Below are 26,988 nucleotides of genomic sequence, written 5' to 3'. Positions count from 1 at the left end.
ATATATATATATATATATATATACATTTTAGCAATTGTTAAATAATTATTTTCAGCCAACCAAAATTCAATGAATAAGCTTCTCCTTTTTTCCAAGGGCGGGAGCTGATTAAGTATATAAATAAATTAAATTTCATAAAAAATAGGGTGAATATTACATATTTCAAAATAAAATTTTGAAATTCATTATCAGTGATGAGTTGACCAATATTATAATCTTTCTAATCTATTTTGCATCTTTTAATGATAATACTTTATAATAAATTTATTTAGAACCAAATTAAAATCTTCTTTATCAATTTAAGATATGAGCAAATCATTAAGCAGGTCAACATCCATTTCACTACATAATAAATGTTTGACAATATAAGTTCCACTAAAAACACAAGTCATAAAAATCACAAATATAAAGACTTGGAGAAAAGAAGAAAGAGAAAGACTTGCCTAAGAGGAACCCAAGCCAAAAGAGGAGATGTTGAAGGCGTCTTGTACGAAGGAAGAGGATATCGCGTTCGGTTGCCTGTGGTGCGACGTCATTTTGTGAGCGAACAAAGTCAAAGCACAAGACGAAGCCAAAGTCTTAGATGAATCATTGTCTGAGTGCGAGAGAAGAGACGAATTGAGTGACTTCGGGTAGGAGAGGGAAGCCCATGCCAAAGCCGAAGGAGAAAGAGAAGAGAATGGGGAGAAGAACCTTCGTGCGACCTTATTTGAAGGAGACACGTTTGAGCCGATAGAAGGAGAAGAACAGTATGGAGAGTCCCCTGTGCGGCTTTGTGTAGGAGACAAAACAGGAATGCGTGAGATTAGACAGAATTGAGAGTTATAAGGCAAGTACGGTTTCTTTATATTAGTATTCATTTTATATTAAATTTTATTTAAATTTAGGTGCTAACGTAGATTAATTTTATGCTAGTTAAAAACAAATTTTAATTGGAAGGGATGATATTTGGGTTGAGATGAGGAGGGTAGATGATAATCGAGGAAAAATGTTTTAAGTAAATGAATTAACATTTTAAATGTACTAATTTAAATTTGAAGTTTATTATAATTTTAAAATTAGATCATATTAATTATTAGCAGAAATCAAGATTTAAGATAAATTGATTATTAGATACGGTACCAATATATTTGACTTCAAATAAGGTTATTGTGAGTAATTATCAACTTTCAGTAATTTTTATCATTTCTAAATGTTGCGTGATTTCATTTATGCTATGTTCCAATGAGATTTAGATTATTAAAAATTATTTATATTGTTAAATAGAAAAATATGCATGTTATACAATTGCATTATAGTTTTTCTAAGAAAGAGGTTTTATGACTCCATCTTACCACTATTGAATGTCTGAAAAAGTGAGTTTGACTTGCCTAACAACAAGCCCATTTATTATTATTATTAATGTTTTTGTAATAAGGATGTTGTATATTCCCTAGTTGAAGCATTAAAAATTAGTCCATACAAAGGAAATGGAGAATAGTGTTTTTGGCAAAAACTGGAGTATTAGATAAGCATGTCCGGGAATTAAAAAATATCTCTACTGTAGAAAAAAAAGTCGGATGCATTTCCAGAATAAGAGTGACTTTGATTACCAGCCGAACAAGAAGTTAAATTTAAAATTGAACTGCACCTAGGAATATTGACAACATATTGATCTTCTTTTAGAATGAACTCAAAAGAACTGCAAGAATTGAAGTGTACGTTGCAGGTATTGATGGATCAATTAGAAGGTGCTAATGAATTCTCTAAAATGAAATCAAAACATCATCAAGACAGAACTAAGAAAGCAAATATTGCTAAGACAATTTTTGGAACTAAATATAATTAAGAATTTTTAGTGATATCATTTATGTTAATAAACTAAGACTGGAAGTAGTTCAAAACAGTGAAAACGAAAACAAATTTTATTAAGCAAAGGGATCGGGATTACAACACAACTCAAAACAGAAATACACACAACAACAACATCCTGTTAGGTCAAAAAGAGAAGATCCGAGGGCAGTGGTGGCATCGGCGAAGTGGCAAGGGAAAGGGGAAGAGCTGGTGGCTATATGATAGGTTGGGAAGGGATTTAGTGGGTGGTTCGAGGGCTAGAGGAGAGATACGACAAGGAAGGCTATAGGGAAGGAAGGAACATGGTGTTGGGTGATGGTGGAACGGGTTGGACAACAAGGATGGCAGCCAATAAGGGGTGGCTGTATGCAGGTTGATGGTTGGATAGGTTGATAGCTGGCTAGGAAGGGTGCGGCTAGTCATCAGAGGCCTGGAGGGAGCAGCGAAGAAGTAGGCCGACAGCTAGAGGAGGTAGGGAGGAGATCAGAAAGAATAGAAAACTACCTCGGAGCATGATATAGCCGAAACACAACCATTCATCAGATATAACCCTAATAAGTGAAGAAGAGACTCCACATAAAAGCTGAAAACAACAATCAAACTAATCTCAAAAAACAACATATGTATAAGACTCCAAACAGAAATAATTGAAAATAAAAGATAAGGAAAGGGTTGGGGGACTTGCCGTCCACTGCCAACCACATCAGTTGGCTGGCCCCTGGCTCCGCACCAATCTCTCGGGATTGAGGGAGCTTCGACCTCATTCGTCCAAGCTTCCAGTTCCTTGTCTTCAATCCTGGCAGCAGTTGGATCCCACTGTTGGTTGTCTTGTCTTCCAAAGTACCATAAAAGTTTTCTCCACTTACAAGTATACATCCCTATCGATCTGCTCTCCTGGGGTCCCAATACTGAACTGAACCGAGTATATATGTCTCGCCATTGTTGTTGTGTGTTCCCGAAGTAATCCACAATCGGTTCAACCTAATATGAAGTGAGGGTAGCTTGAATCTCTCCGAACGGAGATAACCATGGTGGTAGTATGTGGATCATGGTATCTTGAAATGTTCTCCGCTGTGATTGTTTCGTATCTGAAGCTTCCGACTCAGTTTTATCATCCTCTGCTGTCACCAAAAAGGGGTCCATTGATGTTGTTCTGTTGATAAGGGCTACGATGCTCTCAAGCTCCACAAATCTTCCCTTGGTGAAGGAGTAGGTGTTTCTGAATCTGTCGTGCTGAGTCCTATGATCAATTTGCCACAGTCTCCCCAAAAAAAAGTGGCAGAAATCCATATGGACCACATCGCCCAACACCTAATTCTGTAGCTGGCTCACGATCAAAACCTCCACTAGGCATCTCTGGTTAATGCTGACTCTATTTTCTTCTTCAGCCACATTAGAGATATGGATGGGAGTGCCTGTGTCATGAGACCCAACTTTCCTACCATCTGCGTCAATGCCACATTCTTACTGCTCCCCCCATCGACGATGAGACTACATACATTTTCTTTCTTTATACAGTGGCTGTATAAAATATTATTACGAAACCACTGCATATCCTCAGCCTGTTGGATTTGTCAAACCACAAGTGCTTCTCCTTCATCTGGTGGCAGATGGTTTCCTCACCATATTCCTCAACTTTCTCCTCTTCGCTAACCTCCACCACGGCGCCTGAGCTTGCTCGGTAAAAGGCACGACTTCGCTTGTCGGGCAGCTGGAGGTAATGTGCCCAAATCCATGACATTTGAAACATTTTCTAGCGAGGACTGTAGATGGCGAGCTTCTCCTAAGATTTCTTTTCACTGGGTGTGGCTATATCCTTATCCGATTAAGCTTTTATCAATTCTTTTAGGCTTGCTCTTGCTGATGTCTCCAACTATGGGTTGTTGCCTGACTAGTGGTGGTTGCCTGCTCTGTTCCTAGTGCCTCTCCAATTTCAATGCTAAGGTCTGGACACCTCCAAGTGACAAATAAGGCTGCGGCTGCACCACGCTGCTAATAGAGGGCTTCAAGCCCCAGATGACGGATTATGGTATGCTCATCTGTTTAGACCAAATCACACCTCATATGCACCTGATCAAACTGTGCCATAAACTTCTCTACTGACAGATCTCTCTGCTACAGGTGGTGGAGCCTCGGAAAGATATCCTGGTGGTAATGGGGTAGGAGATATATTTTCTCTGCATCGCTTTCTTTATCTTATCCCACCCGATAATCTTATCACTGCTTTCCTCCATTTCAACTCCCGAAAAACCTGACTCAATCACACCAATGGAAAGACGAAAGAAGTCATCAAAGGTATGGAGCAAAGAGAAAAATGAAGCAGTGCAACTTGCCCTAAGTCGAGCCATAAACTCTGTCTTTTTCCTTGTATTTGTAAGTTCTCTAACCACAAAGAGGCACTTTTCTTCAGCGTGATAGAAACTAATTTGATCCTCTTAACCTCTGGAAAATTCTGATACTCGAAGATCCGTTGAACAGATTGTACCAAATCAATAAAGTATTCTAGATACATACCCCCCTAAAATTCTTGTAGATCCACATTGATTGCGTAGTCTCTTTGTCCTCCAACGAATGTCTCCTCTCTAAACCTTATCTGATACTAGATTTCAAAACGCCGAGCTTTTCCATCTTCATCACTGATGTCCTCGCTATGTATGAGGTTGAAATTTTCATCCCTTTCACCTTTTCGACTTTCCTCATTGCCATCGAGGGTAAGTCCCTCCAGAGCGTCATCCTAAAATGTCCATCAATCTCCGCTAAAGTTAGCGGATCTCCCGCTGCATCTCTTCCCATGTGGACCATTAGGTTTAAAGATATGGAGGATCTTACTTTCAACTTCGTTTATTCAGGTTCTCTTTCAGCATATAGACAGAAAGAAAAATTTAGTTGCTCATACCTATGCCCGAAAGGCTATACATGCTAGTTTTGCTGTTAGGAATGTTGATAATTCAAATTTCCTTTTTCATTTTGTTGTCTTTGACCGGGCCCATGTTTTGATGGGCTAGGCCCTCCTTTTGTAATTTTTTTTGTAACTTTTTGATATAGTAACGCAATATGCACATTTCAAGGGTAAGCTCGGGGAAGTATCTCCTAGATGACATAGTTAGGGTTTAGGATTTGTGGAAGTCAAAAGGTTATGACGGATGCAAGAAAACCCGAGGATAGAACTAGGGTTAGGCTAGCCTGATACAAAATGATACCAGGAATAGTTCAAAATAGTGAAAACAAAAGCAAACTTTATTAAGTAAAGGGATTAGGGTTACAACACAACTCAAAACAAAAATACAAAACAACAATAACCAACTCCGATTAGGGCCGAAAGAGAAGATTCCAGGGCGGTGGTGATGTCGGCGAACCGACAAGGGAAAGGGTTGGTAGATGTATGGTATGTTGAGAAGGGATTTAGTGAGTGGTTAGAGGGGTTAGAAGAATGGGAAGGCAAGGAAGGCTGTAGGGAAGGAACTAGTGGGGTGTGATGGTGGGACAGGCTAGTCAACAAGGATAGCTGCAGGTAAGGGCAGCTAGATGCAGGTTGGCGGCTGGATAGGTGGACAACTTGCTGGGAAGGGTGCGGCTTGCTGTTAGAGGGCAAGCCGGTGACTAAATGAGGTGGGGAGGATGATAAGGAGATCGAGAAGGATACAACACCACCTCGGAGCAGGATACAGCCGAAGCACCCCCCATTGTCGGATACAACCCTAACAAGGGAAGAGGAGACTCCACACAAAATCTAAAAATTAATAATCAATTATAACATAACCCTAATCTCAGAAAACAACATATATAAACTCTACCAAAAAAATACAGAAAAGGAAAAATGGGGGGAGGGCTGGCGGCATCACCGCCCTTCCAATTTGTTGTTCGGACCAGTTGGGGCCTGCACCAGAACTCCACGAAACCAGTTCGAACGGTTCCCCTCCCTTACGGTTCAGCCGGCTAGCCCCTAGCTCAGCGTCATAAACACCACTGATTTTTATGGATTTGATAAATCAAAATTTCAGGCCATAAATTAATCAATTTGCGATTATATTCATAGTTGGTATTTTAATATATTCTAGACTGATCATAGATCATGCTAGAAATTCAATAAAAGTTCTAAAATTATCAAGAAAGGATCAATTGTTTGCCAATTTGTTAAAATGTGATTTTTTGTTAAAAAAATGTTGTTTTAGAATATATAATAAGTGGTGTAAGGAATTTCTTCAAAAAATGAGAATAATATTATAATGGTGTACACCAAAGAATGTTGTGAATCTTATAGAAGCTTATAGTTATTTTGGCCTAGTTGGGCATCATAAAGTATGATCTTCGTGAGTTTAGAATATATGCTAAAATTAATTTTTTTCTTGCTGAACACAAGAAAAGACATCACAAAGCAAAAAGGATTATTAGTTTTCTAGTAGACATTTCACAAATTCCTAATTCTTCATGAAAATAATGGCCACTTAAACCTGTCGTTTTGGTAGTTTCCGAGACCCAGAAGACAGAGATCTGAATGTTTAAAAAGAAATAGAAGGAGAAAAATTATGCCTGATGTGACAGAAAGTAGTTCAAATGCAGCAGAAAGCAAAAAATTATTAGTTCAAAAGAAATTGCAGGAAAGCAATTTAGCCGGATCACCTATTCATTAATCATTAGTGGGCTCAAATACGAGTTTGCTTCACAGACTTACCTGGCCAGCCACACTACGCATTTCACCATCTTCATAACCGTCCAACTTCTGCTTAACTCGCAATATAGAACGCGCTGCATCCCTGTTTCCTTCATACGCATCTTCCGAATTCTCCAAACTCGAATCTGAATTATCATCAAGTTCCTGTAAAGGTAAATATCCAAGGATTCAATACGAACATCAACCGTATTATGTTATTAATGGCAGAAGCTGAACCGAAAGTTGATATATAGCAACGAAGAAACAGGATCATAAAAATCAAATATAAGAATAAAATTCAACCATCATAAAGTAATATCTATTGAAATATGGTATGGAACTCCACTAGGGGAGTTAGGGCATGCAAAATATATAATGATGTCAAATGTGCTCTAAATTAGTACATCGTCGTCCGCATGAATGATATATGCCAGATTTTAGTTTTTGGAGTGTTTCCTATCAGAACTTCGGTCGGCGTCTCTGGTTTCCCCTTCCAGGGTTGTATCCAAGGGTGAGTGGTGCTCTGGCTGTTTCACGTTATGAGGAGGTGACTGTCCTCGACTTCCCTTCATCCACAACCTTCTCGCCACTGTCGTCGTCACTGCACCTGCTGCAGCCACCCCTAAAGAGCCCTCATTGGCTGTTTTTCTGCACCCCCCACTCCCTTACAACTTGCGGCCACCTTCCAGGAACCACACTTCCCACTTCGCCTTGCTTCCAGCACCCATAAATCACCCACCTTTTGTTGCAGTTGCTAATAAATCACCCACCTTTTGTTGCAGTTGCTCCTGACTAGCCACACCTTGGCCGTTCCCATTCGGGACAGCTCTCCCACATCAATTCCAGCCTTCCTGACCAAATCGCATCGCTGCCGTAACCACATAACTCCATTGTCTTGCCGTTTTACTGCTGTCCAGCCTTCCTGCATCGCTGCCGCGTTCATGCTGTTTTACCGTTGTCCGATCATCCTAACTCACTGCCGTCTTTCCTAAACCCTTTCACTTTGCTGTTTCACCACTTCCCGGCCATCAAATCTGCGTGCCGCTGTCCAGGACAGCAAGCATCTGCTATTTCCCTGCTGTACTCGCCCACTTGATCCACTTCCCTACATCACCGTCACTTTTCATCAACACCCAATAACTTTCATCACCACCTTGGAGTCGCCATAGTCCGGGTTTTGCCATACTTCTTGTTATTCCCTATTTCAATGTGTCTAGTTGTAATATCCTATTTGCTTATTTCGTATTTGCTTATTCAGTAATAATATTTGCTTTCCTATTGTTTGGGTTAACTCCGGTTTCACTGGAATCCTTGGGTAGAGAGGCAAAAGAGAGAGATTAATAAAAAAGATTTTAATTTCAATTCATCAATCAATTGATCAAAACAAAACCAGTAATCCTTACTTTATAAATAGAGATGTAACGAAAATTTTTAAAAATTAAATCAGACCCCAATCAAATTCAAACATAAAGATTATCGCAAAAAAGAAAAAAAGAAAAAAACCCTAATTTAACTAAATAAAAAATCCGTATACGTTAAATTTAATCCTGAAATAATTGACAATAATCTAAACCCAACTTTTTATTACTGCATCACCTACTCATGGCTATGAAATAAATTTATTACCTGCTGTCTTTGCAAGGCTTTCAAAGGAGAGAGTGCCCATTTATAAAGGGGATCATGGATAAAAACCTGCAACAATATACAATATGCTTTGTTTCTCTGTTAAAGTAGATAAATTTCAAATAAAGATTTTATGATGACTTAAATTACTTCAATAATTGTCAACAATGCTTCTTTATTTGTCCTCATGACTGCTAGAGTTTCCTCACAGCATCTCCTGAAAACACCTTCCACTCCGGTAACTCCCATGCCATCTATGATATCTCTTGTTAGTCTAAAGGGGACCTACACATGTTAATAACATAAATATATATTGATAAAGCTATTTTGATAAAATTATTGACAATGACCACACAGGTGAGAAAAAATGAAGAGAAAACTAGTTCCAATGTCACAGACCCTCTCTGGTGTTTTAAGCATGAGGCCCTGTTCAAAGGCCACACCAAGATCAATGTGCACTACTTCTGCGGTAGCTTGATCAATGAGAATATTCATTGAATGACGATCTCCCAGCCCAACAATGTAGCCAACCTAAATTTAGAAGGTTACTTGCAGAAAATGAACCAAACATATAACTCTGAACAAAAATAGAATAAAAATTTAAAATAACAATGAAAATAGACATGACCCACAAAAAAGCTGAAGAAATGATATTATACCATTCATTTCAAAAATATTAGCTAAAAAAATGCAAATATGACTGCACTGACCATTGAGCTAGCTGCAACACTTCGAGTGTAAGCCAATCTACACTCGAACCAATCAGCAGGCCTCAAAAACCTTTCCAAAAAGAAGTAGCGCATGACAGGCCTGTTTAGATATGAAAACAACAGTAAACCCACTAAAATTAAAATGATACTTTAGGAAAAATGCTAATAATCATAAAGAAACCTGAAATTCTTGCAAACTTTTAGAAATGCCCCGCGTTTATCTTTCTCCTGTATATATATCCTCAGTCATGAGAATAAAGCTTTTTAACCAAGAATTACGTTGCCATTTTTTTTTTCACAGAAGAATTATGTTGCACTTACGTTAGTCATATGCTCCCTGCATTGAAGAAATGACCAATCATCTACTCCATATCGTCCATGAGCTCCACCATTCCTTGAACTAATTGTAAAGAAGAGTTTATTACGAAAGCACATCAACTGTATAAATTTGCTTAAAGGATCAAAAGATGTACCACAATAACTAAAATGACAAACCTTCCTAGAAGATATTCACCAAGTGGAACTGTCCGATCAACCCATTCCACTAGCCCAGCGCTTGGAGTAAATGGTACAACCTAATCAGTAAGGAAAAAAGTGTAAAAAGAATAAATCAAGTAAACTAATTATCTTTCTCCAAAGTAAAAAAGTTTAAGCAGACAATAAAAAATAAAAAAAAAAGAAAAAAAGAAAATGGAAAAAAGGAGGACAACGCAAGCAAACAGGAAAAAAATAATTGCCCAAATAATAGCCCGAAGGATCAAACGGGTTAGAGAGTGTAGTTTTCGGAGAAGGTGTTTGGCAGGTAATACACAAATAAAATCATAGTCTTTGTGGATCCTTAAAGCATAAACCCGTTAGATGAATAGTTACAGCATTTATAGCTTAACAAATCTAACTATCAACCATCATTGCTCCGCTTCACTGAGCAACTAAATCTATGATGGCGCAGCAGGTACTTGACCAACATGATTAGTTGCTGCTGGTAAAAAATCTTACATCCAGTGAATCCAGCTAGTGTTGATGCTTAAGGCGTGGTTAAGGCTCTTTAACAATCTTGGGCTTGACCTCTTTACCTTTGATTCAATGAATACCTCTTGACGAAGCTCGTTTTTGTCCTTATGGTGTTCCCCATAATTTACATTGTACTGCTGAATAAAAATTGCTTGAGTTTGAGGGAATAAGTGTATTTTAATGGCATCTTTCTTTATTTTCCTTTCAAGTAACTTCCAATATTTACACTTTACTGCCATTGGACCGTGAATTTTCCTGTTGTTTTAAAAATGAAGCCACATTTTTCCTTAGTTGCTTAAAAGTTGGTGTCCCAAAAACAGTTGATCTGTTTGAAAAAAACAGTTTTGAAAGTACTGTCCATGGATAAATGTTTGAAATGTCCTTTGTTCATCTTATATAAATTTTATGCTGTTGGAAAGATAGTTCAGTTTTTTTATATATTGTTATAGCCTTATACAAAATTTTAATATAATCATTTGAGATATACATATAGATTTATATATATCTAAAATTCCATGATAAGTATTATATTATAAAAATAAGAAATTTGTGGTATTTGTGTAATTGAAGAATAAATGTATTTTATTAAATGCATTTTATCCCGTGACAATGCCTGTGACCGTAAATTTCCCAAAAAAGGGGCATTTACATACATACCACCTAATTCTTATGCAGTAACATTCGTAACACCTAAACTTCATTTATTACATACAGACGACCCAAATCCTTCGCATAAAAAACAACACAATTTTGAAGTTTAAACAAAGTAATACACCTTTTTTTGCACCATAAAAAGGTGATCTGTAATGTAATAATTGAAGTTTAGGTGTTAGAGATGTTAATGCATAAGAATTGGGTGGTATTTATGTAAATTTCTCAAAAAAATAAAATAAATAAATAAAATAATAAAAAGGCTTCGCAAGCTGTGCACCATAAGGGTAAACCAGAAAAAGTCACGTCCCACGCAAGCATGAAACCATGGGACGTAGGCATGAAACCGTGTTCCCTTTGTAGTTAAAAATGAAAAACTGGTTTGAAACCCCAGTTGCACAACGCTCCTTCCAAATGCTTCAAAATCAAGTTTGGTTCCCAACTGTGGGCTAAAAAGTTATCCCAAGATAAATAGGATCCGTAAGGGAGGCTGAACATCTCGTTGAGGCTGGAATAGCTTGAGTCGATTCCTAATAGATCGGTTCGTGTGCTTTGGTTTAACAAGTAGGCCCGTTAGGCAGTCCACATGCCATAAACCTTCTGAGGTTATTAGGAATAATAGGTCTTGAAATAAAGGATATGTCTTGAAATAAACCAAAGCCTTTGGTTTAACAAGTTATGGCTTATTATTCCTAATAAGCTATGTATTATTAGAAATAATGTTCTTGAAATAAAAGATATGTTGATTTCCAAGAAAAATAAAGGGTTAGACAAAGCCTTTTAAGGTAATTGTTCAATTTCAGCTCCAATCATAGCAAAAAAACTTAAGTCACATGGATCAAGAATTTGTACCATTGATCTATTTGCTTATGACCCTCGGATAACAAAAGAACTTAAGACAAATGAATTAAGGCTCTATACTGTTAAATCATCTCTATATGACCCTCACATTATAACCTGTGTACTCTTCTAAGGAAATGTTGGCCCTTATTTTTTTCCCTCCTTTTTCATTTTACTCTTATTTTGTAATGCCTATGGGAGATGTATATATATTTCCCCTCCTGTACAATAAAAAGTGAAGAGTCTAGATAGTTTTTTCATTATTTTATTTTCTACATGGTATCATAAAAAGGTTAGGGTGTTCCTTCCAACCTTTTTCTCCTTGTTCTCTAAGGCTAAGATTTCCACTTTCAGCCTTTGTTCATATTCTCTAAATCAGAATTTCCACTTCCTACCTTTATATTTATTATCTAAGTTCAGGGTTTTCACTTCTAACCTTTAGTATTATTCTCTAAATTTAAGGTTTCCACTTTTAACCTTATCCCTCTTGCCGAATTCTGTTTCAATTCACTATGTCAGTATTCCTTGACTTACCATTAAAAAAGAATCAACCATGATTAATAGTGAAAATCAGACCAAAAGAGAACTCCGGGTATTTCAAGCATCTTATTGCTTGATCAGAGAAAAAAATCTTAAATGATCTCAAATCTTGAAGACCATTCTAAAGGAAAATGGAAAAATCCAACACTTTATGAATCTATCTCCATATCCCAAAAACCAAAAGTTGTTACTTTGGAAAGGAATTAATTTCATGATTATGATATGGTTATGGAACACCATACTAATACAAATTAGTGGACATTTTATGTTTCACTTTAAAAAGAAATATGTTATGGACCTACTGAAAGGAACCAAGATTACAGAGCGCAAGCCATGTGAAACTCCAACCAAACCATGACAAAAATTAGACTTTGATGAAAGAACTGATATAAATACAACACAAAATCAAAAGAGATCAACATAATAACATATTCAACAAATAACTGTGCAACCCTACATTTAAAAATATTGTAAGCAAATATGTAACGGTAGATTTCTACCATCTAGTTTGAGAAGTGCTCGAATTTCTATTCCAATCATAGCAAATAACATTAAAGCACATGAATCAAGGCTTTGTACAGTAGGATTTATTCACTTACGACTCTAAGATAGCAAAGAACTTAAGACATATAGATCAAGGCTTTATACTGTTAAATCTATCTCTATATGACCTTCTAATTATAATTCGTGTGCTTTCATAAAAAACTATCGGCTCCTACTTATTTTTCCCTCTTTTTTTGATTTTATTCCTATTTTGTAATGCCCATGGGAGATGTATGTATATTGCTCTATCATACAAAAAAAAGAGAAGATTTTAGAGAGTTTTTTCATTCTTTTATTTTTTTCAGTAACAAATTTTCTTTTTTATTCTTGTCAATAGAAAACAAATTTTCCTAGCACTTCGACAATTAATTCAAGAAGGCTATCATTTAATAGAAATATGGAAGCAAACCTTGTATGTCCGTATTCTTAATCTTCTTTTCCAAGTGTCTCGATGATTTCGCAGGAAGATATTAACTAAACTAAAAAATTGTTCCATGACCTGCAAAATTTAGACAACAAATAAGAGCATAGATATTGTCAGAAACAAATAGAGCAAATTTTATTAGTCTTTCCATATAAGATTACTATTATTGAAATCATACTAAAAGTTTCTTATATTATGGTAGAATAAATGACAAATCAATCGTTAAACTAAAGATCATGAAGAAAGATTTCAATTATCAAGCTAAGATCCATTTCCACAATAACAGTGCTCCTGCCACCACAATAAATGAGTATGACATCGAAAACTAGCTAGGAAACATCTAATGTTATTACACTAAAAAGTAGCATTAACTGTAATAATTTGAAATGATTGAATTTCTTTGTATAGAACATCCAAATAAAAACAAATACATTTTTAACATTTGAACATTTCCATATCTGAATTCTATCCTTTTAAATTATATATATAAAGAGCTGCAAAAAATTGTATCCATTATCACAGCAATATGTTTTTACCTTAAGAAATTTTCCACAGGAAGAAAGTAAATGGTTGTTTGTGGCAAAGAAGAGTTTCTTGGTTCTAAAACTAGGATGTATAAAATCCATCAAATGAGCGGAAAAAAAAAAAACTTGCAATCATACAGCATCTTGTCGGAGGTCATCATTTCCTGATTTTGCAAGTTGGCGATATATCTGACCATCTGATCCAAAGCATTCAACCACTTTGGGACTATTTATACCATTCATTATCCTAAAATAACACAAAAGGGCAGCTAATATTGGACAATAACTCTTTTAAGTAACAAAAAATATTAAGATATTTACGAAAAATATACTTGATAGAATCACCCAGGCCATTGAAATATGGAAACATTCCTTCCTTATACTGGCATGTCGGGTCTACAGTGATATTGGACGTGACAACTGGTACCTGAATTCACCGTAAAAGAAAAGATTACAACAAATTGAATACAAAGCATGAGGGAAAAGAGAAAAAAAGGAAAAATAGTGACACATAAGTTGGTCAGCATAGAGATGGGAGCTACAAAGTAAAAGTGTGCTCTTACGATGCTTCCTAAATAAAAATATAAATTGCGTTCATGAAATCAAAGCCTCCACCAAAAGTGAGTATGAGATTCTCCTCCATGATATTCTTTAGGAAATGACGTATGATGCACATCGACATTAGAGAAGTTTCTAGATTCCACATCATTTCTTGAATTTACAGATGCCGATGATTTAAGAGATGTTTATTATCCAATTCCACTCTCTTTCATGAAAATCAAACCAGCAAGAAAAAGCTTTTACATGCTCCACAGGAGAATAGTTCTATTAGTCCAAAGGAGTCGATGCAAAGGAAATTATTCCACTTACTTTTTAAAATTTTGAAGTATTTTAATATTATGTGCAGCAAATTTTTTTCAATTTCACACATTTTAAGTTTAGATTATTTTTATTTTGAATTAGATGATGGAAAATTTAGGACTTCTTGAAGCAGGACTATCCTCCTAGAGGTGACAGGCATGAGGGATATGATTTCCTAGTCTATCTGAGTAGCGGAAAACTTCCAGTTATTGACTATTGAGGACCTTGTGGGGCACCAATTTGTCATATTTTGATTATAATAAGGATTTTAGTTCTGCTATTGATGTGGCGTAAAGGAGTCATGGGAGTGGTTCCTGTGATTCCTTCATCTAGACCGAACCAGTCCAGACCTGGGAGAGCCAATCGACTGTTCAATGAGGGATTGACGCCTCCTTTCCATAGTAAGATTCATTTCTAGTTATCTAGGATTTATATATGTTATTCCTCTGTTTTAGATTTTCAGTTATTGCTTGTTTCCGTTGGCGTCCCGATTTCTCTGTTCTAGAGTTGTGTCTGAAGGCAAAAAGATCCTTCGGTTATAACTCATCTTCAGGTGGTGTGTATCTCATGTTTCCCAACTCCCCGCAACCCTTCCTCATGCAAACACTTCCCCTTTCCTCATAGCAGCTGCCCAGGACAGCAGCCTTGCTGTTTTTTCCAACAGACCAGCCACCCAACCACCTATTTTCTTCATTTCAGTCATCTTTCCTCACTCCCAGCCGCCTCTCCCTTGTTGCAACCTCCCGGAACAACACTGCCGACTGTTCTTCCCACAATCCATCCCACTACCTTCCTTACATCCGTCTAGACAAGTGGCTGATTTCTCGCCGTTGTTTTTCCACCGATCTCCGCCAGCCAACTAACATTTTTCCCCACCGCAACTTTCCCTTCCTCCTCCAACAGCCATCCAACGACTCGCAACTCTCCTGCCATCCACTAACCAAATCTGACCACCACCTTTAGATATAGTTTAGTAGCGTTTGTTCACATTTGTGTTGAATTTTCCCTTTAAGTGTGTTCGATTGTAATCACATATTTGCTTTCGGTAATAATAATTGATTTTCTAATGTTGTTTGGGTTAAATCCAATATCATTTGGTATCAGAGCTAGCTTAACTCTTAGTCCTATCTAAGGGTTCCAAGCATCCATAACTTACCTCCACCAAAATATTTTCCTTCCCACCCTACATCACCCCTACACACCTTCCCCCTACCCAACCCAAGCCCTAATCATGCCACCACGAAGACAATTGCAAGAATCTATCAATAGTTTACTATGGAAGGATTCCAACGACAGCTCTGTCAAGTGCTACAATTGCTAGATGATACTGAAGGAATGACTCATTGAGAGGTTACCGACAAGCGTATTAGTGAGATCCGAAGAGGAAGGAATACCAGACCCTAGCTTGAGAAGAAGAAAAGTGTCGAGCGGCTTCGGTGCGATAAAAAAGTGAGATGAGAAAGGGAGGCTTCGTGCGAAGGAGAAGAGGAGAGGTAGTGGGCTTGCATGCAGGAGGAGGAGCTACAGTGAGCCAAACAGAAACACATACTAAAGAACAAATTGAGGCAGAGATGCCTGAGTAAGATTAATGCAACTTTATATTATTTAAATTAAATTAATTATAAGTATTAATGTTTTCTTATACTAGTTTACAACAAAAGTTTTATATCGAACTCTTCGTAAAATTCGAAGACAGAGATTGTTGTTTTCATAGAAGGAGAATGAAGGGTTAGGATTTTCTTTTATGGCACAAAATAAAAAGAAAATGACAATAATTAAGCCTTTATGATACAAAATGAAAAATTTTAGATGGAGCTCCTGAGATAACTTCTAAAAATAAAAGGAAATAGAAAAAAAATATATTAAATCAAAATAAAAATATAATTGATAAAACGATTAAAAAATTTTATAGAAATGATGAAGGAAAAATTTAATCCATAATCCCTTGAACATTTAAACATTTACATAAAAATTTAATACATGATAAAATAGTAAATATTCACTGTGTTTCTTAAAACTTAATTTGTAGTTTAACTGTCATTTTATGGAAAAAGAATCAATAGATTGATATGTCTAATGGAAGAAAATTTATTTACAGGAGAAACATGGTTGATGACAGGTAACAATCTGTTAGTTTTTCTATTTTGTCACTTTGATTGTACAATTTGTGTTACTATATTATAGGATGGTCATATGTTAATGTTAGAGAATTACTTATTTATGTATTATGGATTTAGTTTCTACATGAATGTTATTGTGGACTAATGTTAATTTTTGGAATTATTTTTCACCATTCGATCACCGGTTCCAGTCTTTATTAATTCTAATTTCTCGAGCCGATGAGTGACAAAAATGGTATCTGAGAGTTAGGTTTTAATTTTGATAAAAATGAGTCATTAAGATGAATAAACAAAATTGAAAATAATAAATGAATGTTAATGTTAGTCTAATTAATTTAATTTATTTTATTTTAAAAACATGGATAATCATGAGGAAGAAGTCGAGGGTAATAATGTAGAAATAAATAAGCTCCGGAAAATTATAGTCATGTTGATGCATTGTCTAGAAGAATACCTATTCTGACAAAATTGATTAAGAATTCTTAGTCTCAAACCAGTAATACTTAGGGGGCACAAAAAGTTAAGTACTTGAAATGTTTTTTTTTAAGATATGAAACCACCGCTATTTTAAATAGGAGGGCCAGTAGAAACTGGGAATTGGCTGATGATTGTGGAGAAAATTATAGATATTATGACATGTACACCATAAAGGAAAGTTACCTTCTGACATTTTTCTTTAAGAGGGAAGACGAAAGATGGTGGCATGTGCAATTGCAGGAGAAGTTTAATGGTCTACCTAGCCAGCTGGTGTAGGAGGAGTTTGTGAACACATTCAGAGATTTGTTAGTGCCACTTTCAGCTAGGAGATAGATGTAAGATAAATTTACTAAACTGGTGTAGGTAAATTAGGGAAATTGGTCGATTAAGCAATATGAAGCTGAAATTACTATGCTCACGAGATATGCACCAAAGCTGATTTTAAATGCACATGAGAAGTGCCACATGTTTTTATCTAAATTGAAAGACGTGATTAGACAGTCATTGATTTCCCTTGGGATTAATGACTATTTTGTGTTGGTGGAGAGCTAGAAAGATTGAGTTGAATTTACAGGCTACTCAAAAGAGGAAGAGCTCAGGGAGGTCCATATTTTCACAAAGTTCCAGAAAAACAATGATTTCAATTAGGAACTTTGAATACTAAGAGAGCCAAATCAAGTATTTTTGGTTGCCAGGGTGATGCTATGAAGTGAAACAAATGTGGAAGAGCTCATAAAACTGAGTGCTTATATGGATCCAACACTGGTTTTTTGTGTCATCAGCTTGACCACATAGCGAGGTATCGCCCTACATTGGGACAGTGGGCTCCAACAGAGACTAATTCTGCACAGATAGAACAACTAAGTCAACAAATTCAGTGCCAAATCCAGGTCAGACCCAACAAAATATTCAACCCTAGGACATACTTTATCTCAACAAAAAGCTAAGGAGTCGCATGAGAGTATAAAATGTATATTTTATTTTCAGCAAACTTTTAAGTGATCGAACATTTAATTGCATCATAACATATTTCACTTAAATGACCAAAAAATTAAAATTATTTTAAATAATTCATTTTTAAATAGTTGATATAATTTTTATATTATAATAGGCATCATATCCATCCATGATAAATCAATAAGAATGTTATTCGATAAGCAGACATCTCATTCATTTATAGCGAAAGATTTGATGAGATTGATGAATTTGAACTGTATAATAATTCCAAAAATATTATCTATTAAAATGCCTAATGAGTCCTATAGAGTTAAATCAGTGATGTGAAGTAAAAGTGTATATTGGTGATGGATTTTGATGCACATTTGATTGTTTTGCTGCGGGCTGAATTTGATGTTATCTTAGGAATGGATAGGCTATATAAAAACTTCATAACAATAGATTGCAACAGCATATTGAATATGATTCCAAAATTCGTAAAAATTAACATGAACTCAAATTATCGGCCCAAGCTCCCCCTTCCTCTGTAGTTCATGCTGGCTAATCCTACAATACCACTTATCGCCTCCGCAACCAGCGATGCTGCCTTTATTGCCCAACATTTTTTACATTGACTTCAATTTTCTTGAAACCAAATATAAAATGTTCTCCATTTACTTTAAAAACAAAACTGAACAACTTCAAAGTATTTCAAAATACACTATACTTCACAATGCATTCCTATTTTCACAAACCAAACAACCCCTAACTAATTAACTAATACATTTAATTAAGCAATTTCATGAAATTCTTATAGAAGCTTATCCAATACAATAAACACCAAAATCCAACTTTTGAAGAAGCAATTAATGAAGTAATTTGCTAACAAACTATTTGAAAAATCTTCATGGAAGAATAGTATAGTGAGAGGTTAAAACCAGCAAAACAACCCACACATCATAATATAAGGAGGAATTATCATATTCAATTAATTTAAAAAATCACCCTTACAAGCTCTAGCTGACGAATGCTGCGAACCTCCCTAGGAAGAGGTACCTTTTTATTAATATCCTGCCAACATGGTTGCAAGCACATTCTAAGTTCATTACATACCTTTAATACCTTTAGCTAGATAATAATACTTTTAGGAGAAACAAAGCACTAAAAAAGACCTCCTTTTTCGTATCGAGCTCAGCAAGCTTGATATAAATTTCAACCATTTGTTTCATCTGCAAAAGTTCAAAAAAATATCAATTAAAAAACAACACCTTATTCCAACACAAAAGTGGAAAAGCCTGTTATTAACTATGTTAAACGCTGTCAAAACCAGAGATCCCACTATGATTTCCAAATTTTGATGAATACCTGTCGAATTATTAAACCATGAGAGGATGATAACTCATCTAGCAGATTTTCTGCTGCAAGTTTCTTATCCATGTCAACAACAAAAGAATTTTTGTTTCGTTGTTTGTCTTTGATCCGATCCCCATTTGCTAGAGCCAAAATCTAAAGAACAAATAATTAAATGAAAGCTTACGACAAATTATCGAAATAAAAATTATCCTTCAAATCAAAATAAAAATTATCCTTCAAATCAGCGGCTGCAATATTGGACATAACTGTTTTCATACAATCAAAATTTGAGTAATTACGTAAAAATTCAATTGTAAAATTATAATGACTAAAGTTATCATCAACAAAAACTAATTTTCATTTACAAAAAAAAAAAAAAAGGAAAAAAAAAGAAAACATAAGTGCTGGTGCATGATTTAAACATAATGTTGGGTTCATTTGACAAGGGGGCTGGGGCTGAAACGCCCAAACCGAGAGGCTGAACCGGCTGACCCTGCTTAAGGTTGGGGCCACCACCCAAAAAGAGAGATTTCCCTCCTCCTAGTTATCCTTTACTATAGATAAGTTGTTTTCTGTGTTAATGTTTAGTTTTTCAGATTTCTTGCCATCGGCATTTCTTCCTTGCTAAAGTTGTACCCGATGATAAGTGGTTCTCCGACTGTATCCTGCTCCACGATAGTTATTATCTCCCAATAATCCATTGCCTATTCCCCTACCCCGCATGCTGCCTTTTCACCTGCGCCCCACTTCCCGTTTTCCAACCACCAACCCTAGACTTGCCTCTACCAATGCTGCTAAGCACCCCACACCATTTGCTCCTATCCTACTCCTCTCCAGCATCTCCCCTACTCCAGCTCCTAACCCGCCAACCTTCCTGTACTACCACCACTGCCCCATACCTCTACTGCTACTACAACAGACCCCAGTTGCGCCTCCACAATTGCGAACCTCTTCCCTCCAGCCCTTCCTGCTACAACCGCCTACCTCATGCAACCTTCTAGCCTGCCAACCTTCCTGTACTACCACCACTGCCCCATACCTCTACTGCTACTACCACAGACCCCAGTTGCGCCTCCACAATTGCCAACCTCTTCCCTCCAGCCCTTCAAGCTACAACCGTCTACCTCATGCAACCTTCTAGCCTGCCACTTATCTTAAGCCCTTGTCACAGCTATCCACTGGCAGTCCCTTCTCGCCCTAGCCGGAGATTCTCGTTTTGATGTGTTTCCTTTCCTCTAAGTTTTGATTATAAGTCCTTTATTTTTGGCGTAATAAAATCTTTTTCTCTATCAGATTTTGGAGTTAACTCTGGTATCAATGAGTATCAGAGCTAGCTTAGTCCTAGTCCTATCTAAAAAGATCCTAGCATCCGCCTTACCTAAACCACTCCCCAGCAAAAAATTTTCTTTTCTATCCTCAACAATCTCACAATCCCCCAAATCCTAATCATGCCACCAATAAACTTCATTCCGGGACCTACCCGAGATGAGATACAACGAGAAATCTATTGGCTTTAGCAAGTGCTTGCGTAGATTCATGATGAAACACAAGAAAAAATTACCCTGGACTATGATCTGGAGGGTCAAAGAGGAGAAAGGGATGAGAATCTAAATCAGTTTCATAAAGAACACATCGATGATGAGGAAAACAAACCCCGATGCTTCGACATTCAGTATTAGAGGAGGTCGAGAGAAGAGGTTTTATATGGAGGACACAAGTATTTTGGCATCAATTTTTCTAATAGAGTTCGATGGAGGTATGGATCCTGACGATTTTATCGAATGACTATAGGCAAATGAGTGAATCTTCAAATACAAAAAAGTGCCTACGGATAAAAGGGTAAAGCATGCAGTCATCAAGCTAAAAAAGAATACCTCCTCCTCGTGGAGTAATTTACAGAGACAAAGAAAGAGAAAGTTTAGTGATAAGATTACTAAGTTAAAGAAGATGAGAAAAGAGATGTAGATAAAATACTTGTCGCCTCATTAACGTCAGAATATATTTTTGAGACTCCACTTGCAACAAATAGATCTATCGGTGGAAGACTTCGTACCCCGGTTTGACATGTTACAGATCAAGTGTAAGCTGATAGAGCCCATGGCCCATTATCTATGGGGCTTGAAGCCCACTTTAAGCAACTTGGTGCAACTGCAACCCCATTGGTCACTGGGAGATATCCAAATCTTAGCTTTGAAGGTAAAAAGATAACATAAACGGAGCATTCAACAACCCTCATTCAAACTGTCGTCCACACTCGAGTAATCATCTACAACTATAGTTACCGACAAGGGTAACTCTTGAGGAGTTGTAAAGATTGAGTAGGGAAGTGATTAGACTGATCTGAGTGGAAATAAGCCGAAAAAGAGTATCTCGCTCAGTACAGTGGCTGTCAGGAGATGCTTTTAGAAACATTTATTCTTCATATTTGTAAATTTTCAATATTCCCATGTGTGACAAATTAGGTGATGTTTTCCAAAATGAGCTACAATTACTTGATTTTGTTTGCGGAATAGACGCTTTAAAACAAATTTATGCGTCTTCACATCTATTTTCTCAGATCAATTTTTTGAATGTCTTCTTTTGGTAGTTTCAATGTTCTGGATGCATCAATGCTATATATTTTGTGAAATAAGTGATGATTAGATTTTTTGGTTCACGAGATACGATGATAGTTGTCCACATCATCATTTCCACGTTTTCTCATGTCGCATTGCAAAGTAGGTATTGGCATAAAGAATTACTAAAGCTTTTATGAAGCACAAATGATGTGAGCTACGAATATCACCACACGTCTGAAATATAATCAAGTTTATAAATTTAAAACCTGAAATATAGTGTGATATGGATGCTCAATGGCCATTTTTCTCACAAGGTAGAGCAGTGCAAGCAGTGCAGTCTGTAGATTTCTGTAGATTTAAAAAAAAAAAAAATTTAATCAAATTATAAGCATTATTAGTTTTTAGCGCAAAATAACAAATCACTAAATTAAACTCTAGACCTGAAAACTATCTTGTCCTTCTTTAGAGATACCAAGCCTTGAAGCAATCTGGTAAACCAATGGTAAGAATTTGTATGATTGAACCTGGAACCATTTTCCATTCAAAGTAAATTTAAAGTCAATGCTAGATAATGGTGCTAAGCTACTTAAACAGTTTGTAACTCGACCCATTAATACACAACAGAGACCTGCACAACTCACCTCTTTAGCTGTATTCAACATGGACTGTACAACATTTTGCCTCATATAAAGACTGAACCACAAAGAAACAATTCGAAAAACCTGAAGGGAAAATAAAGCAACATAAAGTGCTGATACAATATCTACTGGAAATTTATAGTGAAACAAGCCAATTTAAGGCAAAGTTAATCATTGCATATAAAAGGTAGAGCAAAATAATTTGATTTTGCATTGAAAGAATCCTTCATTAAAGAAGTTCTACTATTAAGGAGAAGGCAGCAATGAATGATGAAATAGCTATTTCCACTTTTTTCTCATTTTTGTTCCTGGAACCATTTCCTTCCCCCAAACCAAGTAAAACCGATGATTGATCCACATAAAAAGCGCTTAAAGGCTAGCTACAGCAAAAGTAAAGATTGCTATCTCACCTGGACGTCAGCCCCTCACAGAACGGAAGCAGGAACATTCCCCCAAAACTGGTTCGTTTACTGACTGATTTAGGGAGTTCTTGTTTTCTTGAGCAGGCCGGTTCATTATAGGCAATTTACTGTTTTGTTATTATAAAGGTATTTTGATTCCTACATATAAATATATCGTTAAACTTTGTTTGGATTTGTTTTGGTTTATGCATCAGAGATTATTTTTCTCTAGTTTTTTTCTTGCCAAAGCGCTGTATTCTTGATCTCTCATAGGTGGTGCGCCTATAAATTGATTCGATCGAGGCAGTGAGCTCTCCATGATGCCTAAGGACCTCCTGCACCGCCAGCCTTGCCGCTGACCTACACTTTCCTGCTACCAACAAACCCAATTGGTGTCACTATCTATAAAACTCATTATGCATAAATCTTCATCACCCATCTCTATGTTTTACACTTGCTCCAACTAATACAGAACTCTCAACGCATCGTCACTAGAATATGGCAAATCAAACACATCCTCCCATTGCTTTAATATTAAGAGACTGGCACTTTTCATACATTGACTTTCCTCTTGCATGCAGTGATCTCAAGTATAATATGAGTAAGAAAAAAAAATATTTTCAGGTAAGCACAAAATTTAGAGCAGTATTTGAAATTTATATGGAAATAAGGACTCACCACTTTTAGATCATACTTGCCACCGATGACAAGACAACGTTTGTAACCCTCCAATGCCAGGGCAAGAAAATTGTCCCTATCATCCTTTAACAAGCAGCAAAATAATTTGATTGAATCAAACTAAGGAATTCTTGGATATTTAGAGATTTCAACACATTCAAATGGTAACATAAAAACAAGATATGCTTGAAAAAAGATGAGCCAGCCCATCACTAAATATCATACATATAATATGATTGAAATCCACTAACATCAAAACCTTTTTTCTGCAATATAGAGAATATACAAGAATAACCAAAAAAAGAGAGTAAAGTTCAAAACAAAATTCTCGTTGCACGTAAGTATGATAGGGTGTTGATTACACATAAAAATGGCCTCTACAATAAGGCAACTTAAATGAAACAGTCAATACCTTAATAACAAAAGTGCAAAAATTCCGCATCATTGAGGAGATGTAGGTTAAAGCAAAAAACTACTAGAAAAATAGTTATTTAATAGAAAATTGAGATAGAAAGTACAGTGCTAGTCCTCAAGTTATTGATGTTGATTTCTCAAAACAACGATTCGTCAAATCCTCAAGAAAACTAATAAGCCAAAACAAGATTTTATTTCTACAAATAGTCTCCTAACAATAATCTAAACTAACACAACGGATTCCTCAAAACATTAGTTGTTAAATTATGTAGACGAGAAAACCAACAAAAATAATATAAAGGCTACAAAAAATTTCTTTAATTCTTACTAGCATTAAGATCTTTTTTATATGGAATAACAGTCAAATAAAATAAATAAACTGACAGCTAAAAATCTAAATACAAGATCATCTTTACAAAAATAAGCAATGAAAATAGAACTAATTATTAAAATTTTAAAATGTAAATACACAAAATTCTATCGAATTAAAATAATATCAATGGAGCACAAACTACATCAAAAGATTTATGCCACTTAGCCAAGGCCTGAGAGCAAAATATCGGTTCATACACTCTCTTTGCTATGCAAGATGTGCATTAAGTGAATCTGAGCATTGATTTTATCGAAGGCCTTCCATAGACCCAGCGGGACAATGATTCTAGGAATAGCAAGAGACTGATAACATGCAACGTCGACGAGATTGGGAACAGGCTAGGTGTCGTTTGATAGTTGTCTGGTTAAAAAACAGTGGGTAGGAGAGCAAAACGGCACAGAAATTCCACCGCTTGTTTTTGAACATTTTGAACAAACTACAAATACACTATATGCAAAAGAAGATTCTACAATATTCCTGAAAATCTAAGAATACAGTATCCAAATAATATGAAACAAAGCTAAGCCCGCAAAAATAAGAAAAAACGTATAAATAATTCCCAAATAGAAATAAACCTATTACGAATTAAAAGAATATTGAATATAGGACAAGCTTCTCTTTTCTTTGCAAGGGCTATATCCGAGGGTTTGGGTGACGCTTCGACTGTATCTCACTCCCGAGGTGGTATTCCTTTCCGCATCCTCCCCCCATCGCTTTCGGCCGCCCTCCACTGCTGCAGCAGCCATCAAACAGCAGCCTGATGCTATTTCCCATCAGTTTTCCTATCTTCTAGCCACTGCCACCCGCATTTTGGCTTGCTGTTGCAATCCCAGAAAACAAAGAGTACTGTCCTTACCCGTTCCTGCACCCTAATTAGTCTCTATCACTTGCTATTACCATTATCCTGCAGTCCCAACAATTCCTACTAGCTGTCAACCCTCACTTGCTATTGCCATTATCCTGCAGTCCCAACAAGTCCTACTACCTGTCAACCCTCACAACCGACCCAAGACTTGCTGTCCTCTTATTGTTCCCCCTCTTTCGTGTTTGCTCCCGCCGAGGACAGCAAGTCAGCATTGTCAGGTCACTGTTTCCACACAGCCCAACCCCTCCTCTATCTTGTTGCCACCTTTCTAAACGTCAAACGACCACCACCACCACTTGAGATCCACCCGTGTGGGCGTCTGAGTGTAGTGACTGTTGTTGCTTTCCCTTTCAGGTGTGTTCGGGTTCTAATCGCATTTTTGCTTTCAGTAAAAACATTTCTTTTCATATAGGTTATTTGGGTTAACTCCAGTATCATTTGTAATGACGCAGGAGCTTCCCACAAGGGGTGTTTCTGCAATCATTGCTAAATTACTGATACAGTACCATGAATTCACACGGGTGAGTGCGGCTTGGACCGGTCTAGAAGGGCCAATCAATCCTTTACATGGATTTCTCTCTTCTTTGGAGTGGGGTTCACTCCTATTTACCATAAGTCTATAAATATATTATTTTTATGTTTTTAGGTCAGTTTTGTAGTGAGTTTTGTTTGAGACAGCCGCCGGCATCTCTCGTTTCCCTTCAAGAGCTGTATCTGAGGGATTGAATGGTGCTCTGGCTATTTCTCATAATCAAGGTGGCGATTATCTTTCTTATTCCCTTCCACATCACTATCAACGAATTTTTCCTTGGTATAGTTCAGCTTGGTTGCTCTAATGTGTGCACTCTTGCTGCCTTAATCCCAAAATTGAACTCTATTTGTAAGGTGGATCCTGTAATAATAATCATTAAAGAAATTTTATTAACCTAATTATGAAAAAATAAATGAAATTAATTAGAAAAAAGAGAATAATTTATCTCTTCACAACACCTGCACAACATGTGTCGTTTGAATGAGAAGCTCACCGCTCATGGGGATTTAAGAACGAGGACATTTCCTCGTCTCTACTCATTCGGGCCCAACAAGAGAGAGAGAAAGCAAGAGAAAGTGCAAGAGAGATAGAGGAAGAGAAGCTGAAGAAGATGAAGAAAAGAAGGAAGGAGGAAGAGTAGATGTGTTGCTTACCTGCATACTTATTCTGCGCATGAAAGAGTTCGTGCAGCTTTTAGGATGCCAGATCGAGCTTTCGAGAGTTTGGAAGCCGAAAACGGCATGCAGGAGCCATTCTTGGGCATAAGAGACGCTTGACCATGCTTCCTCGCCTATTTTCATGTCGTAAGGGAGAAGAAGTGTCGAGCTGTCCTTTGAGTTGTCCTTCATACAAACGTGTTTGTGTTGCATCTCCCATTTCACTCTAGACCATGCGATGATATTACTCTTCACTTCCTATTGTCGAAGATGCTTCTGATTCTCCCACAAGAGATTGTTCTTCTTGAGCTAGATGACTTCTAATTTAAAACTTTTGTCCCAGAGAACTTAATTTAATTAAAGAATTATTCTATTGTTTGGAGTCATTCAATGAATTCCCCTAGATTCAAACATCTATCAAAATCAGACAAGTTAATCATTAGTTCAAAATCTTGGCTTCCCCTATGATATTCCATGTCAAGTTGTCAGTACATTGACTCATCATTGAATACTTCATGGTGAAAAGGAATCACTTCATTCTCTCGATTTGGTAGATCACTGTTGGGGCCATAGGTGATCTCTCTGATTATCTCATCTTAAAGGCGACAAGCCCTAGTTGAAGTTGGAAAATTTCTAATTGCATATCTTCGATAGTAAGCTTCATACCTCAACGAGGGTTTCTCTTTAGTTTCACGTCCTTTCGACCAATAAAAAATAAATGATAGTTTAAGGTTAGGGCAAAGTGGGTGATTTGAATATATATATATATATATATA

At 36.5% G+C, this 26,988-nt stretch overlaps 1 protein-coding gene across 1 annotated transcript in view; it reads right to left on the bottom strand.

Moving 5' to 3' along the window:
* Positions 1 to 26,988, bottom strand: part of LOC110032439 (serine/threonine-protein kinase ATM) — a 214,268-nt gene that overhangs the window by 710 nt on the left and 186,570 nt on the right. The window contains exons 60-77 of the mRNA XM_020736078.1: positions 23,373 to 23,456; positions 22,297 to 22,377; positions 22,096 to 22,179; positions 21,922 to 21,993; positions 19,110 to 19,250; positions 18,917 to 18,973; positions 18,756 to 18,815; positions 13,683 to 13,777; positions 13,489 to 13,597; positions 12,812 to 12,901; positions 9,313 to 9,392; positions 9,139 to 9,217; positions 8,999 to 9,045; positions 8,818 to 8,917; positions 8,507 to 8,638; positions 8,258 to 8,392; positions 8,111 to 8,176; positions 6,506 to 6,649 (exon numbers count right to left, since the gene is read on the bottom strand). Of these exons, the coding sequence (XP_020591737.1) occupies positions 6,506 to 6,649; positions 8,111 to 8,176; positions 8,258 to 8,392; positions 8,507 to 8,638; positions 8,818 to 8,917; positions 8,999 to 9,045; positions 9,139 to 9,217; positions 9,313 to 9,392; positions 12,812 to 12,901; positions 13,489 to 13,597; positions 13,683 to 13,777; positions 18,756 to 18,815; positions 18,917 to 18,973; positions 19,110 to 19,250; positions 21,922 to 21,993; positions 22,096 to 22,179; positions 22,297 to 22,377; positions 23,373 to 23,456 (1,656 nt within the window). The remainder of the gene's footprint in view (positions 1 to 6,505; positions 6,650 to 8,110; positions 8,177 to 8,257; positions 8,393 to 8,506; positions 8,639 to 8,817; positions 8,918 to 8,998; positions 9,046 to 9,138; positions 9,218 to 9,312; positions 9,393 to 12,811; positions 12,902 to 13,488; positions 13,598 to 13,682; positions 13,778 to 18,755; positions 18,816 to 18,916; positions 18,974 to 19,109; positions 19,251 to 21,921; positions 21,994 to 22,095; positions 22,180 to 22,296; positions 22,378 to 23,372; positions 23,457 to 26,988) is intronic.

This window comes from Phalaenopsis equestris, unplaced genomic scaffold (assembly GCF_001263595.1).
Source record: "Phalaenopsis equestris unplaced genomic scaffold, ASM126359v1 Scaffold000940, whole genome shotgun sequence".
NCBI lineage: Eukaryota > Viridiplantae > Streptophyta > Magnoliopsida > Asparagales > Orchidaceae > Phalaenopsis > Phalaenopsis equestris.
This window is presented reverse-complemented; position numbering and strand designations above follow the sequence as displayed.